The sequence below is a fragment of the Thalassophryne amazonica genome, chromosome 12 (assembly GCF_902500255.1).
Source record: "Thalassophryne amazonica chromosome 12, fThaAma1.1, whole genome shotgun sequence".
Lineage (NCBI taxonomy): Eukaryota > Metazoa > Chordata > Actinopteri > Batrachoidiformes > Batrachoididae > Thalassophryne > Thalassophryne amazonica.
The window spans coordinates 23,618,290-23,632,871 of record NC_047114.1 but is presented as its reverse complement, the minus strand read 5'-3'; the positions used below and the strand labels follow the sequence as shown (position 1 = coordinate 23,632,871).

General features: G+C 43.4%; 1 protein-coding gene and 1 pseudogene across 1 annotated transcript in view; one reads left to right on the top strand and one right to left on the bottom strand.

Moving 5' to 3' along the window:
* Nucleotides 1–595: 595 nt before the first annotated feature.
* LOC117521712 lies at nt 596–2,499 on the bottom strand (annotated as a pseudogene).
* Nucleotides 2,500–11,608: 9,109 nt separating this feature from the next.
* Nucleotides 11,609–14,582, top strand: part of LOC117521714 (pyroglutamyl-peptidase 1-like) — a 73,405-nt gene continuing 70,431 nt past the window's right edge. Inside the window, exons 1-3 of the mRNA XM_034183052.1 lie at nt 11,609–11,626; nt 12,687–12,780; nt 12,854–12,897. Of these exons, the coding sequence (XP_034038943.1) occupies nt 12,867–12,897 (31 nt within the window). The 5' untranslated portion in view covers nt 11,609–11,626; nt 12,687–12,780; nt 12,854–12,866. The remainder of the gene's footprint in view (nt 11,627–12,686; nt 12,781–12,853; nt 12,898–14,582) is intronic.

Sequence of the window (14,582 nt, the reverse complement as noted above, 5' to 3'; positions counted from 1 at the left end):
TCCATAACTTTTCAGTTCCACTATAGTACAGACTACATCATTTTGGAATCTTTATGATCGAGTAACAGTGTGTCAACTTTGTGATTAAAGTGGACCCATATGTAATCCTTTATTGGCTATAGCTCCCACTCTGTGATGGCTGTCGTACATTTTGTATAGGTCATGATGTACTGAAGCTGGACTGTAATGTTTAGGCCCTTAAGTAATATAGATTAGGTCCAAGTAGGTTGTGGCTCATCGACCGCATTCGCTGTAAATCAGATCTTTTCCGTGGCTCGTCCTTCAAGTTGTGTAACTGTGCGTAAATGCAATTCTGTAATGCCAGATTAATTTTTTTTTTTTAAAGCTTGATTTATAAATGCAGCACTCGTGTGGGTTATTTGATTCATAAAATAAACCTGTGGTTATTCAGACATACGATTTTGGCCCACTAGAGGGCGTCAATCCTGCTTAATGTCTTGTTTTTGACTCTCACGGTGTTTGACCATCTATGGCTTGGTTTTTGTTTCTGCACCACAGTATCAAAATGTGGCAGAACAGATAAGTGTTTGAGCACAGAAGTGATGCCTCAGGAGAAAAAATAAAAGGCCCAATGGGCTGCATTAACGTAGTGAATTTAATAAGTGTTGGGTCCATTACACATGGATACATGAGGCTTTGCAGCACATACATTCATGGGGGCTCGCGGCCACCATAAGGAGGTACAACAGTTACTGTACACAAAAGTTACAAGACATGCAGTGTTCAATCTTTGCAAAATATAAAAAAAGTTGACAAAGAAGTAAGACCATATGCAAAATAAGAAATGTCCTCAGTAAATTAAAATAGCTATATATATGTCATTGCTAAGTTCTTGTAAACAAGTAAGGCATTGTATTTTGCTGGCTGGTGACAGCCTGGTGTTTGGTTGCTGAGATTGTCCCGATGCCTCTGCAGGCTGCACATTGCTTTAAAAAATAAAATAAGTTGGACATTGGACTGATGTGCAGCTTGGACCAGCTGCTGACATCTGGATCTATAGTATTTTTTCATTTTCCAATGGTCTGACATTAATGTTGTCATTAAGGTCAAAAGTTATATGTCACTTCAGAGTAGGAACTCAAAAAGAGCAGGTTGACTTTTAGTAAGCTTGGACCTGGTTTGGTAAAAGCTGGCAGCCGCTGCTCACGTGGTTCATGACTTTTGCTTCAGCTGGGCCACTTGCTCCCTGAGCACGCTGGCTGTGGAGGCCAGCTCGGTGTTCTGCGTCTTCCAGAGTCTTGACCTTGTCCTCCAGCCGAGAAATGCGCTCCAGCTTTCTCTTGCGGCATTTGGAAGGCGGCTATCCTGTTGCGCAGCTTTTTCCTCTCGGCCTTGATGCGCTCCTGGTTGTCCATGTCGATGGGAGACAGAGGGGGACTGTCCCCGAAGCTCTGCATGTCCGGCACCGTCTGCGGCTCGTCCTTCAACGCGCCGCTTGCGGCAGCGTGGAGCCGCGACAGCGCGGCCGCCTGCTGCAGGTGCGGCGGCGGCGGCGGGAAGGGGATGGTGTCCGTGGAATAGTTGATGGTTGGTTCCTCCGAGCGGACTGGCCGCGTAGCCGTTCAGAGTAGTGTAGACGGGCAGGTCCGGGTCTGGAGCCCGGCCGAGCTCACTGCGTTGGATCCGAGGAGCTCCAGCCTGTCCACGGACACGCACGCCGCCTCGCTCAGCTGGTTCTGCTTGTGGAGATCCTCCAGCGCCTTCACGAATCCCTCCGCGAACTCCTGCTCCTCGCTGGCCGATTTCGGGTAGAGGAACTGGGACGTGGCGTTGGTGGCCGTGACCAGACCGTTGGTCTGGATAATGAAGCGTTCCAGGTCCGGAGAGGCCAGTTTCAAAGTCCCAAATCGGCCGAGGCGAGAAGTCCGTCCGTGTCCCGGAGCGGGTTGGCTTTGAGCTCTGAGTTCTGCTCGTCGAGGTTCAGGTTGATTTCTTTCTTCATCATGGTGATCCTGTGGGTGTTCGCCGCCGCGGAGCCTGGGTACAGGGTCGTTTCCATTCTAAACCTCACATGTTACCGCACCAGAACGCCACATCCAAACAGGAAACCCGGAGATTGTGCTTCTGTCTCCGCTCCCCGGGAACCCCCCTGACACGGATCAGACTGTCGGCGGACCGCTGTGAGGTTCTGGGATCTGGTGAGATTGTCTTTTCCCTGATGGCACGGCTGCTATGCGCAGCGCCAGACCTCGCTCGCTTTCTAGCCCTAAAAAATTCCATTATGTCACTCCAGAGCGCAGAGATTGGCCCAAAATGACGTTGGTTTCCGGCTTAATTTAAATAAGGGGCCGAGCCGGCCTTTATTGCCATGGAGACTTTAGGTAAACTCCAAACAGTGCAATGCATTGTGGTTTGATGTCATAGCATGAAAAAGCACACTGCTGGCCAAAAGAGAGCAGAGACTGGGCGGGAGGGCGTGAAGGCGCAGAGCAGGAAACAGGCTGTGCAGAGCTCGGCCCGAGTTCAGGCGAAACCAACTTAACAACAACAAAGCACAACTGCATCTGTGTTTCTAACGCCACCTGTTCCACCTTCTAAACCTCATCACTCACCGCAAGCCCGGAGACAAAGTGCATCCACATGTACAGGGGCGGCTCCAGGATTTATGGATGGGTGCGGTGACAAGGTTACGAAACTGAGAAGGTGGAAAAAATGTCATTTTACTTAACCAAGAAGGTACTCGGAGAGTGGATACCTCCACCAAGGCCACATGTGTTGTGGAAAATATATTCCAGATCACATTCAAAGTAAAATCCCTCATTTTCTAAGACATTATTCATCTGCTCATCAAATTTCATCAACGTGCTCTCACAAATAGAGTTATGTGTTACTATGTGCCAAATTGTATCGATCTCAGTTCCATTTTATATTCTAGATTAGGTCCAAAATCGAATCACTTATTTCCTGAAACAGTACGCATCTGCACACCAAATTTCATTAAAATCTCTTCATTACCTTTTTAGTTATTCTGCTAATAGACAACCGCCAGGGAAACCATTACCTCCTTGGTAGTGGTAATACGTTTTTCTTAAAATCAACCAAATGTGCAGAATTACATTCAGTGAAGTCTTAAGACAGCTGAGAGGTATTTTAATATTTGACACAAAAAAATGAAAGAAACGTGTGTGTATACACACACACATATTATATATAATACAAATAATGGATGGTAAGGAGTCCAACATAGAGAAATACTGGATGAAGAAAAGTTATATTGGACGAGGCAATAATTCAGCAAGGGAGGCAGATGCTCTGACTAGTCTGCTTAAACCTGGCTCTGGCCTGAGTGGCAAGTGTATCCTTTGGCTGTCAGGGGAGTGAGGCTTATTGACTACCACATACACAGCAACTCCTGCTGGCCTCTATCAGTCACACACCATGCATTTTATACTCTATATAATAGGATATATATATATACTCAACAAAAATATAAACGCAACACTTTGGTTTTGCTCCCATTTTGTATGAGATTAACTCAACGATCTAAAACTTTTTTCCGCAGACACAATATCACCATTTCCCTCAAATACTGTGCACAAACCATCTAAATCTGTGATATTGAGCACTTCTTCCTTTGCTGAGATAATCCATCCCACCTCACAGGTGTGGCCATATCAAGATGCTGATTAGACACCATGATAGTGCACAGGTGTGCCTTAGACTGCCCAGCAATAAAGGCCACTCTGAAAAGGTGCAGTTTTGTTTTATTGGGGGGGATACCAGTCAGTATCTGGTGTGACCACCATTTGCCTCATGCAGTGCAACACATCTCCTTCGCATCATCCGTGAAGAGAACCCCTCTCCAACGTGCCAAACGGCAGCAAATGTGAGCATTTGCCCACTCAAATCGGTTACAACGACGAACTGGAGTCAGGTCGAGACCCCGATGAGGACGACGAGCATGCAGATGAGCTTCCCTGAGACAGTTTCTGACAGTTTGTGCAGAAATTCTTTGGTTATGCAAACCGATTGTTCCAGTAGCTTCCGAGTGGATGGTCTAAGATGATCTTGGAGGTGAACATGCTGGATGTGGAGGGCCTGGGCTGGTATAGTTACACGTGGTCTGCGGTTGTGAGGCTGTTTGGATGTACTGCCAAATTTCTCTGAACGCCTTTGGGAGACGGCTTAGGTAGAGAAATTACATTCAATACACAGCAACAGTTCTGGTTGACATTCCTGCTGTCAGCATGCCAATTGCACGCTCCCATCAAATCTTGCGACTTCTGTGGCATTGTGCTGTGTGATAAAACTGCAGCTTTCATAGTGGCCTTTTATTGTGGGCAGTCTAAGGCACACCTGTGCACTAATCATGGTGTCTAATCAGCATCTTGATATGGCACACCTGTGAGGTGGATGGATTATCTCAACAAGGAGAAGTGCTCACTATCACAGATTCAGACTGTTTGTGAACAATATTTGAGAGAAATGGTAATGTATATGTGGAAAAAGTTTTAGATCTTTGAGTTCATCTCATACAAAATGGGAGCAAACCAAAGTGTTGCGTTTAAAGTGTAGTGACACGGACCCACAACAGGGGGCGCAAATGAACGGTCAATAGATGAGCCAAAGGTAACAATTTAATGTTGTGAATGTGCACAACGAATATACAGACAATCTCAGAATCTGATAGCAGTTAATACACAAAGGTGACGTGTGGGCAGGCTCGAGGATTAGAAGACTTCTGTCCTGAGAAGAGCCGGAACCACACGATTTCCGCCGCCACCGAACCTGGTGAATACTGGAGCCGCCAGTCCCGAATTCCCAGGTGATCACAGTCCCCGACTGTCCGGATCTGGTACTGCTGGCGAGGAGCACAAACAGTGAGATGTGGTGTGTGCACACCCAGTAACAAAAACAGTCAGAAGGTGGAAAGTCACCTCCACCTCTAATCACACACTCGTGCAACTCCTGTTAACCACTTATCTGGTGGGGTGTGAAGCGAAGCCGTCGCTGATCACACCAAACGCCAATCTCACAGATAAGGCAACACCCACAGGAAAACGGCTGCAAAGAAGTTCAGACTATAAAGTCAGTGTTAAGTTCAGATACAGCAGAAAATATTACCTTCACAGGTAGATGATATCTCGGCAATGAGGTGGAGATGACGTCCGGGTTTTATGCAGTAGTACGATGAGTGTAATGAGTGACAGCTGTCACCCCCGGCTGTGTCCGTGGCGGCAGCGCCCTCTCGTGCCTGAAGCCCGCACTTCAGGCAGGGCGCCCCCTGGTGGTGGGCCAGCAGTACCTCCTCTTCTGGCGGCCCACACAAACAATATATATATATATATATATATATATACAGCTAGATAGATAAGTATAGTGCATCTAGAAAGCACTCACAGTGCTTCACCTTTTCCACATTGACAGGGTTTTCTATATATCAGCAATATGATTATCAAATATTAATGGTCTTTACTTTGATTTGCTGTCTTGGATTTTGTCTTTGATCTCATTCTCCATATACACATTTATATACATTTTCAATGTGTTTCATTAATATTGCTTTCCTTGTTAATCACTGATTGCTAAAGTAGTTATATTCACTACATTGATTGATTGATACATATCTATTCACTGTATTCACTGAACTGTTTAAGTAATCATTAAACTGCTCACAAGATGATCTTTGACTCAGTGAGAGGGCAGACTGTTTTGCTGAGATCATGTTTTTGCTGAGCGCAGATGTGTGTCTTTAATTAACGGGTCAGCCTTGAGGGAAGAGCGGTGTGACCGGCACACTGGTTCAGGGCTGAATGTTGTTATCGGAGGAATAGGAGACTGGAGGGTTAAAGCCATAACAGTTTTCATATCAACGTGAGACCAGACTCTGTGTTTTTTTTTTTCTTGTTTTGTCCTATATGCTTGTATGTAACTTTACGAGGTCTGTTAGAAAAGTATCCGATCTTTTTATTTTTTGCAAAAACCATATGGATTTGAATCACGTGTGATTACATCAGCCAAGCTTGAACCTTCGTGCGCATGCGTGAGTTTTTTCACACCTGTCGGTTCCGTCATTCGCCTGTGAGCAGGCTTTGTGTGAGCAGTGGTCCACCCATCTCGTCGGATTTTATTGCGAATAAAATGTCTGAACGATTTGGAGCTTTGCTGCATCAAATTTTTCCAGAAACTGTGAGCCCTCCAGGTGGACACCATTCGGAAAATTCAGATGGCTTTCAGGGACGATTTTATGGGGATTACACAGATAAGGAGTGATCCAGCCAATTTAAAGACCACCCACAGCTGCTGAGAGCACGCCGCGCTCCAAGCGCCAATCGACAGGCTCAAACCCCGCTGAAACAACCAGATCATTTCCAACGTGAAGGCTTTGTTGATCCGGGACGTCGTCTGACTTACACAAAAATGGCAGAAGACGTGGACATCAAGACTTTTCGGCACATTCCACTATTACAGGAGTTTTTTTCATGGAAAGAGGAGCGGAGGAATGCACCACCATGCTGCTCATGGCGTGGCACGAAACCACCTCCGTGTTGGTCTCACAGGACGGCTTTCAGATGGCTTTCAGTGGCTTTTCAGTCGTGTGACTATCCGAGAACTTGTGCATGAGCTGAACATGCCCCAACATGTCCTGTGAGGCTTCATCACGGCGTTGCTTTGCGCCATGCGGTTTCCGTCCGGATGCGTGGAATTCCTCCGCACGTCTGTCTCAATGTGCCGAAAAAGTGCTGATGTCCAAGTCTTCCGCAATTTCTGTGCTAGTCAGATGACATCCTGGATCAAAACAGCGTCCAGTTTGGAAATGAACAGCACATTCCACTGTTACAGGAGTTTTTGTCATGGAAAGAAGAACGGAGGAATTCCGCGCATCGCGGCAGAGCCGCATGGCGCAAAGCAACGCCGTGATGAAGCCTCACAGGACATGTTCCGGCATGTCCAGCTCATGCACAATTTCTCGGATAGTCACACGACTGAAAAGCCACCGAAAGCCGTCCTTGAGACCAACACGGAGGTGGTTTGTGCCGCGCCATGATCAGGCTTGGCTGATGCAATCACACGTGATTCAAATCCATATGGTTTTTGCAAAAAATAAAAAGGTCGGATACTTTTCTAACAGACCTCATATTCAATAAATAGGAGAGGCAGAAGGGCAGGGCCCTTCAGAGCGGACGAGATGGTGGTTGGCGAGGGTCACGCTCGTTTGCTCTCTCCTGATCAGGAAAAGAAATTCAGTGTCTCCTGCGTGATTATTTTCTGTGTTAACTGAGTTGTTCTTTTCATGTCTAACTTGAACAACTCTGACACACATTTTATGTTAGAGCCTTATTCTAAAGTGGATGAAATTATTTTTTTTCCTAAAAAATCTACACACAATACCCCATAATGGCAATGCAAAAAAGTTGTGATTTTTGAAAAAAAAAATCCACATGTACATAAGTATTTGCAGCCTTTGCTATGAAGCTAAAAATTGAGCTCAGGTGCCTCCTGTTTCCGCTGATCAGCCTTGAAATGTTTCTACAGCTTAATTGGAGTCCACCTGGGTAAAGTTAGTTGATGGAACATGCTTTGGAAAGGCACACACTTGTCTACATATAAGGTCCCACAGTTGACAGTGCATGTCAGAGCACAAACCAAGCATGAAGTCAAAGGAATTGTCTGTAGAACTCCAAGACAGGATTGTCTCGAGACACAAATCTGGGGAAGGGTAGAGAAACATTTCTGCTGATTTGAAGGTCCCAGTGAGAACAGTGGCCTCCGTCATCTGTAAGTGGAAGAAGTTTGGATCCAGGCCGCTGTGAATGTCTTTGAGTGGTCCAGCCAGAGCCCAGACCTGAATCTAATTAAATATCTCTACAGAGATCTGAACATGGCTGTGCACCATCACTCCCCATCCAACCTGATGGAGCTTGAGAGGTGCTGCAAAGAGGAATGGGCAAAACTGCCCAAGATAGGTGCACCAAGCTTGTGACATCATATTTAAGAAGACTTGAGGCTGTAATTGCTGCCAAAGGTGCATCACAAAGTATTGAGCAAAGGGTGTGAATACTTATATACATGTGACTCCTTAGTTTTTTATTTTTAGTAAATCTGCAAACAAATAATAATAATAAAAAAAACCTTTCATATTGTCATTATGGGGTGTTGTGCGTAGAATTTTGAAGGGAAAATTAATTTACTCTCTTTGGAATATGCTGTAACGTAACAAAATGTGGAAAAAGTGAAACACTGTGAATTCTTCCAGATGCACTGTAATCTTAATAAAATCCCTTCCCATCCATGAATCTGAGCAAAAGGGGTTTGGCCAAGACACCAGAGACCAAGATGATACAAGAACGTGTGCCGCCATCATTCATACATTAATGACGTGTTCTTTTGAGTTCGTGTGGTTTTATTTGTTAAAGCTGAACCGAAAAGAATGGGGTGCAACTTCTCATGTATAAGGAAGATGCGCTGTGAACTCTATGCGCTAGGAAGCAAGAGTGCTGACCACGTATTCTCCAAAACCACTGCACCACCGCCCCCCCCCCCAAAAATCATCATATTCTTACACTGAACTGTTTGAATCTCAGAATGAAAGACAACGATCCATCGAAAATGTATTTGTATTTATAGAAACCGTGCAGTCGCGTGACCACTGCTTCCGCTGCCATGTTGGTTGTCGACAGAGACACTGGATCCACTTACTCAGTGCACAAGTGGGCCTATCGCTGTCGTAACACAATGTCTCCAAATACACTGACTGAGGAATGATTACTGTGGCAAATGTTCACTAGTTTGGGTGCAGGAGTGACACAATCTGTCTGGTCTATTTAACAGAGTCTCTTCTTCCACAAACTACACAAGACTTTAAAACTGGTTCAACCTGTCACCATACAAATAACCTGAATTTTTGGAACTGTGCATGAACTGAAGCGTAGAGCTCGTTTCTGGACACAGACATGAACAGAATCATTTCTATAACGGTCAGAAAGTAAGGTGAGTTTAATGGAATCGGGTTCAAAATCGGGTTACATGCACTCAGTTTAAAAAGCAGGGACCAAAACAAAAGCAGATGTGGGTGGTGTAATGTGCCGTGTGTTACCAAACAGGAGATTAAAAGATCAGCAACAAGTCTGACGTTACGTTAACTCTAAAGTACTAACTAACACATAAACTTCAGCAAATATTGCGAAAACTGAACAAATGATCACATACGAAGATGTTGATTTGTCTCAGGGCAGTGATGTTAGGAGGACACTAGATTTAGTGACCTTTTGTCATTGCTTAGCGATGTAAAATAAAACTAGCAACCAGCGGCAAAACTGGTGTCTTTAATGCACGCAAACTGATCAGTTTGTAAATAGTTGAATATAATAAAATGATAAAAACAGGAAAAAGTATTTAAAAAAAATACCAACACAAATATACCCCACCTCCATTTCCCTACCAAAAAACAAAACAACAAACTAAAGATAACGAAATTATCCTACCTTCAAGGAAAAGGATGTCATTCACTTTAACTCTATATGCAAATTAGTTGTGATTACTTCATCAAGTGACTTTTATCAAACTTTCAGAGCCAATAGTGACTGCTGGTGAGGGTTTTGTTGTTGTTGCTGTTCTTGTTCTTTGTTTGTTTGTTTGTTCGTTTGTTTTTTTGGCAGCACTGATTTTCCCTCCCTCATCTTGACACACAGCGGTGCACATATACACACACACGGGCGTGTACACACAGAGTGGAACACTGCAGGCTTGCCTGAGGTCTAAAAGTAATAAATTTGCCTCCTGTCCAGCTCATTTAAATGATCTGATGCTGGTCTCCAGTTCTCATCACTTGTATTTCTGCATTTGATGGAAATCTCACTCACTCGCCTTCAACTGCTTACACCAATTAAGGGTCGGGGGGTCTATCCCAGTAGTCATAGGGCATGAGGTGGGGTACACCCTGGACATGAAGCCAGTCTGTCGCAGGGCCACATATAGTCAAACAAACACATTCAACTTTAAAGTTTCCAATCCACCTAACCTGTATGTCTTTTGATGTGGGAGGAAGCCCACACAAACACGGGGAGAAGATACAAACTCTGCACAGAAAGGCCACAGGTGGGAATCGATCACATGACCTTCTTGCTGTGAGGCAACAGTGCTAACCACTAATCCACCGTACTGCCTTTTGATGCAAATCTGTAGATTGGAATATCCTTTTTTTTTACATTGATTGTGCAGCCATGTGCTCAACAAGTAGTAGTGCCCTCAGTGGCCACCAGATATTGGAAATGAAAGAAACGGCAAACATGCTTGTTTCAAGATTTATTTATTAAAGATTTTTCTTTGCAACAAGTCCAATCATGTATAATACACAAGCAAAACAAACATGCCTTTTCTGTTGATCTGGTGCCTCAAAGTTGACCATATTTTAGCCAGTTTATCCTCATTATGTGCCATTTCAATTTGGAGGTGTAAAAGATGGTGGCTGTTATTGTTTTTGAGTAATCGTGTTGGGTTGCACTCATTCATCTACAGTGTCGATTGACTGTGTGTTTTACAGGGTAATGCATAGGGTTTTAGGATGACAAAATCCACCACGTGCCCTTTGGTCCAGAAGATCCAAAATGAGAGGATATTGAAGAATGAGACTGAGCCATTGTTGCTTAGTAAAATAATGGATAAACAATATCTGATCTTGCATCGGCTGCACAGAATCTATAGTTCCAGTTCCAGGGAGAATTATTTGATGTGGTAACTGTGATTTCTGTTCATCAAATCATAGCAGAAATCTTTAAAATCACATTTTATGACATTTTACAAAGTGAAAGCAGTAGGGCAGCATGTTTAAAGGTGCACTGGGTGAGGCCTTCATGTTCTTTAACTGTCACGTGTATAAAAAGCATTTTGAGTTCTGTGGTGGAAACTATAAGCAGAATCATTCTTATTCTTCTTGTGCTCTGTGAGGACGTCAGCGCACCGTCTGCATCAGCACCACGGAGCAAAGAGGGCATTTCTGTTCCCATGGCAACACTGACATAGCCAATGGCGGGAAGAGGGAGAAGGTGAATGGATGGAGGGAGGAGAAGTGGAGGCTGTTAATGGCTGCAACGCAGGTTGTGCTTGCGCGATAGCATTTAGAGGGACATTTTTAGAAGCACAAATATGAATCAACAGATGGACTAACCTTTGGAAGAAAAAAAATATAATCAGTTTGTGGAGGAGTAGGTTTGAGTGGCACTTACAGCCACACATGATGCAGTGTGCAGAATGTGCGTGTCACTTTACTGCCAGGGGTGTGGACCTCAGAAAGAGAGAGAGAGAGAAGGGGGGAAGCGTTTCTGTTGGATGATATTAGATTAGTGTTGCCTTCATGACAACACGCAGCTCATGTGAATAGGCCAAAAATGTCAGAATGCGCTTTGTCCTGTGTGTGTGTGTGTGTGTGTGTGTGTGTGTGTGTGTGTGTGTGTGTGGTGTGTGTGTGTGTGTGTGTGGGTGTGTGTGTGTGTGTGTGTGTGTGTGTGTGTGTGTGTGTGTGTGTGTGTGTTGTGTGTGTGTGTATGTCTGTTTCCTCTTGGGAAATCTAATGGGGCATGCATGTTGCTTTTCAGCGAGGCCCTGCCTCACACTGAGCACATTCACACCAGTGAAACCAGCTGAGGAGGAGGAGGGGAGCTGAGGGGTTATGGTTTCATTTCTTTAAGACACTTGAACATTTAATCTGTAAATGCAGATGGTTTTAATTTGAAGTGCAATGGATGACTGAAACAATCCTTCAAACAGTGATACAAGCACCAAATTTGGCACAAATACACCTTAGACATTACTCTTTTGAAAAAACTGACTGACCACTTGAATTTTCAATAGGCGGCCAGGTAGGGGTCAACTGAAGAATTACACAGGTCAAAATACAAATATTCTCCAATTGAACTGAAAACTATATCACATTATTTGTCTGATCATAAAGATTCCAAAAAGGTATAGTTTGTACTCTCTGTGACTGAATGTTGGAGTTATGGGATAAAAACAGCAAGAATGGTAACAAAGGTCAGTTTCAGTTTGTATAGGGGTCAAAAGTTAAAGTTGCTCCAGTTTTGGTAAAAAGTTGTGGAAATTACTGGTTGAGCTAATAGAATTAATAAATGGAATAGTTTTGACAGTGTCGAATGCTTGGTCTCCAAAGTAAAGGTCAAGCAAGGTCAACATCCATTAGATTCTATGACATGTGACATGTAACCCCATAATGTGATAACTAAGCATGATACATGGTCCAAACTATTCCCTTTTAAAACCCTATTAACTCAACTATTAATTTGCATCACTTTTTTTTTTTTTTTTACCAAAATTGCAGCAGCTTTAACTTTTGACCCCTGTACAAACTGAAACAGACCTTTGTCACCATTCTTTCTGTTTTTATCCCATAAATCCATAGAATTCAGTCACAGAGTCCAAACTACCTTTTTGAAATCTTTATGATCAGGCAAATAATGTGGTGTAATTTTCTATATGATTGGAGCATCTTTTAATTTTGACCCCTACCTGACAGCCGATTGAAAATTCAAGTGGCCAATCAGTTTTTTTCAAAAGAGGAATGTTAAGGAGTATCTGTGCCGAATTTAAGCTTGTATCACCATTTGCAGGATTCCGCTCTAAATATTCTAAATATTTTCTTATCTGCTTCACTACTGACCCACATGTGCCTCACGCTCTGATACAAAGCTTTGTTTTATTCCCTGCTGGAGATCAAACGTCTCCTCACTGTGGAGGGATTGCCTCCCATACAGCAGGGGGCGATACACTGTGGCCTTTCTCTTCAGCAGAAAAGCACAGCTGCAGGTACAGTGCTGTCATTCATGTTTTGGTGGCTGACCTGCTATTACACATTTATAACAGTTGTTTTGATCTCCAGTAAGGATCTACTGATGGCCAGTAAGAAGAATGTAATAGTAACAGGTGAGATGACGCTTCTGTCTGTGTGATTTTTTTCAGGATGGATCACTAACATTTCATTATGAATGTGGCCCAGAGTGTGACTGAAAAGGTTTTTAATCTTCTAACTTGATAAAGGACACATAACAGTTGTCAAACAGGAGAAAGAATTAATTTCTTGTTCTTTCCAGCGGTTGTTTCCTTTAGTGCTACAGTTAATGTTTAACGGGCTCCAACATTAAACTTTGTGTTGTTTTCAGATTCACTCTAATCCCTCCGTAACGTTTCATCCTCACTGAGTTTTGCTTCACTTTGTCATTGCTGTCAGATTATATTTGACATTGTTTCATCCATAATAATAATAATAATAGTAAGTAAGTAAGTAAATTTTATTTATATAGCACCTTTCACAGACAAGAGCCACAAGGTGCTTCACAACATAAAAGCAGAGTACACCACACAAAACATCAGACAATGGCCGAGACATAAAAACATAAAACATAACATAGGATCACAGAGCAGCCTAAAAGCTAAGCAAACGCTTGAGTAAAAAAGAAAGTCTTAAGTTGGCTTTTAAAAGTATCGACAGAGTCCAGTGAGCGCAGAGAGAGCGGGAGACCATTCCAAAGCCTGGGAGCAACAGCCTGGAAGGATCGCTCTCCTCTGGTTGCAAAATGGGTGCGAGGAACCATCAACAGATTTTGGTCCACAGACCTCAAAGCCCTGGCAGGGGCATAAGGCTGGATGAGGTCACAGATATAGGGAGGCGTCTGGCCATGTAGAGCTCTAAAAGTTAAAACCAAAATTTTAAAATTGATCCTGAAGGACACTGGCAGCCAATGAAGTTCCTTTAAAATTGGGGAAATATGAGTCCTTCTGTTAGCTTGTGTCAGAATTCTTGCTGCAGAGTTCTGTACCAACTGCAGTCGACGCAACTCCTTCTTGTTTAGACATGAAAACAAACTGTTACAATAGTCTAAATGTGTTGACACAAAAGCATGAATAATAAGCTCTAAATCATTTCGAGACACCATTTTCCTGAGCTTAGAGATATTTCTTAATTGAAAGAAGCAATTCCTCGTCAGCTGTTTACAATGCTGTACCAACGACAGGTTTCGAAGACATGATTTAGCAGACTGGCCCAGGTCTCCCAAGTACTGCTGCATACCTGGAATATGGGCATCAGGGGCAATAACCAATGTCCTCTGTTTTGTCTGCGTTAAGCTGAAGAAAGTTATTCGTTAGCCATTGTTTAATTTCCGCCAAACAATGGAGGAGGGAATCAAGCCTCTTAATCTCAGATGGCTTAAAGGAGCAATAAAGCTGGATGTCATCCGCAAATAACTGGTAAGAGACATCAGTAAATATTTGAATGATCCTACCTAAAGGGATCAAGTACAATAAAAACAAAATGAGGCCCAATACAGAACCCTGAGGGACTCCACAGATAAGGGACTCTGACCTTATCTGGTTAGCAAAAACGCTAAAGCTGCGCCCAGACAAATATGAAAAAAAACCACCGAAGAACTGACCCCGACAGTCCGACATGATCCCTCAGTCTATTCAGCAGGACCTGGTGGTCAACAGTATCAAAGGCAGAGGACAATACATAATCCATAATCCATAATTTGTGGGTTTGAAGGAAGTGTCTAAAATGGCATTTTAATATCTATCTCAATACTTTAATGTTTTCTGTTCTTGTATTCTGA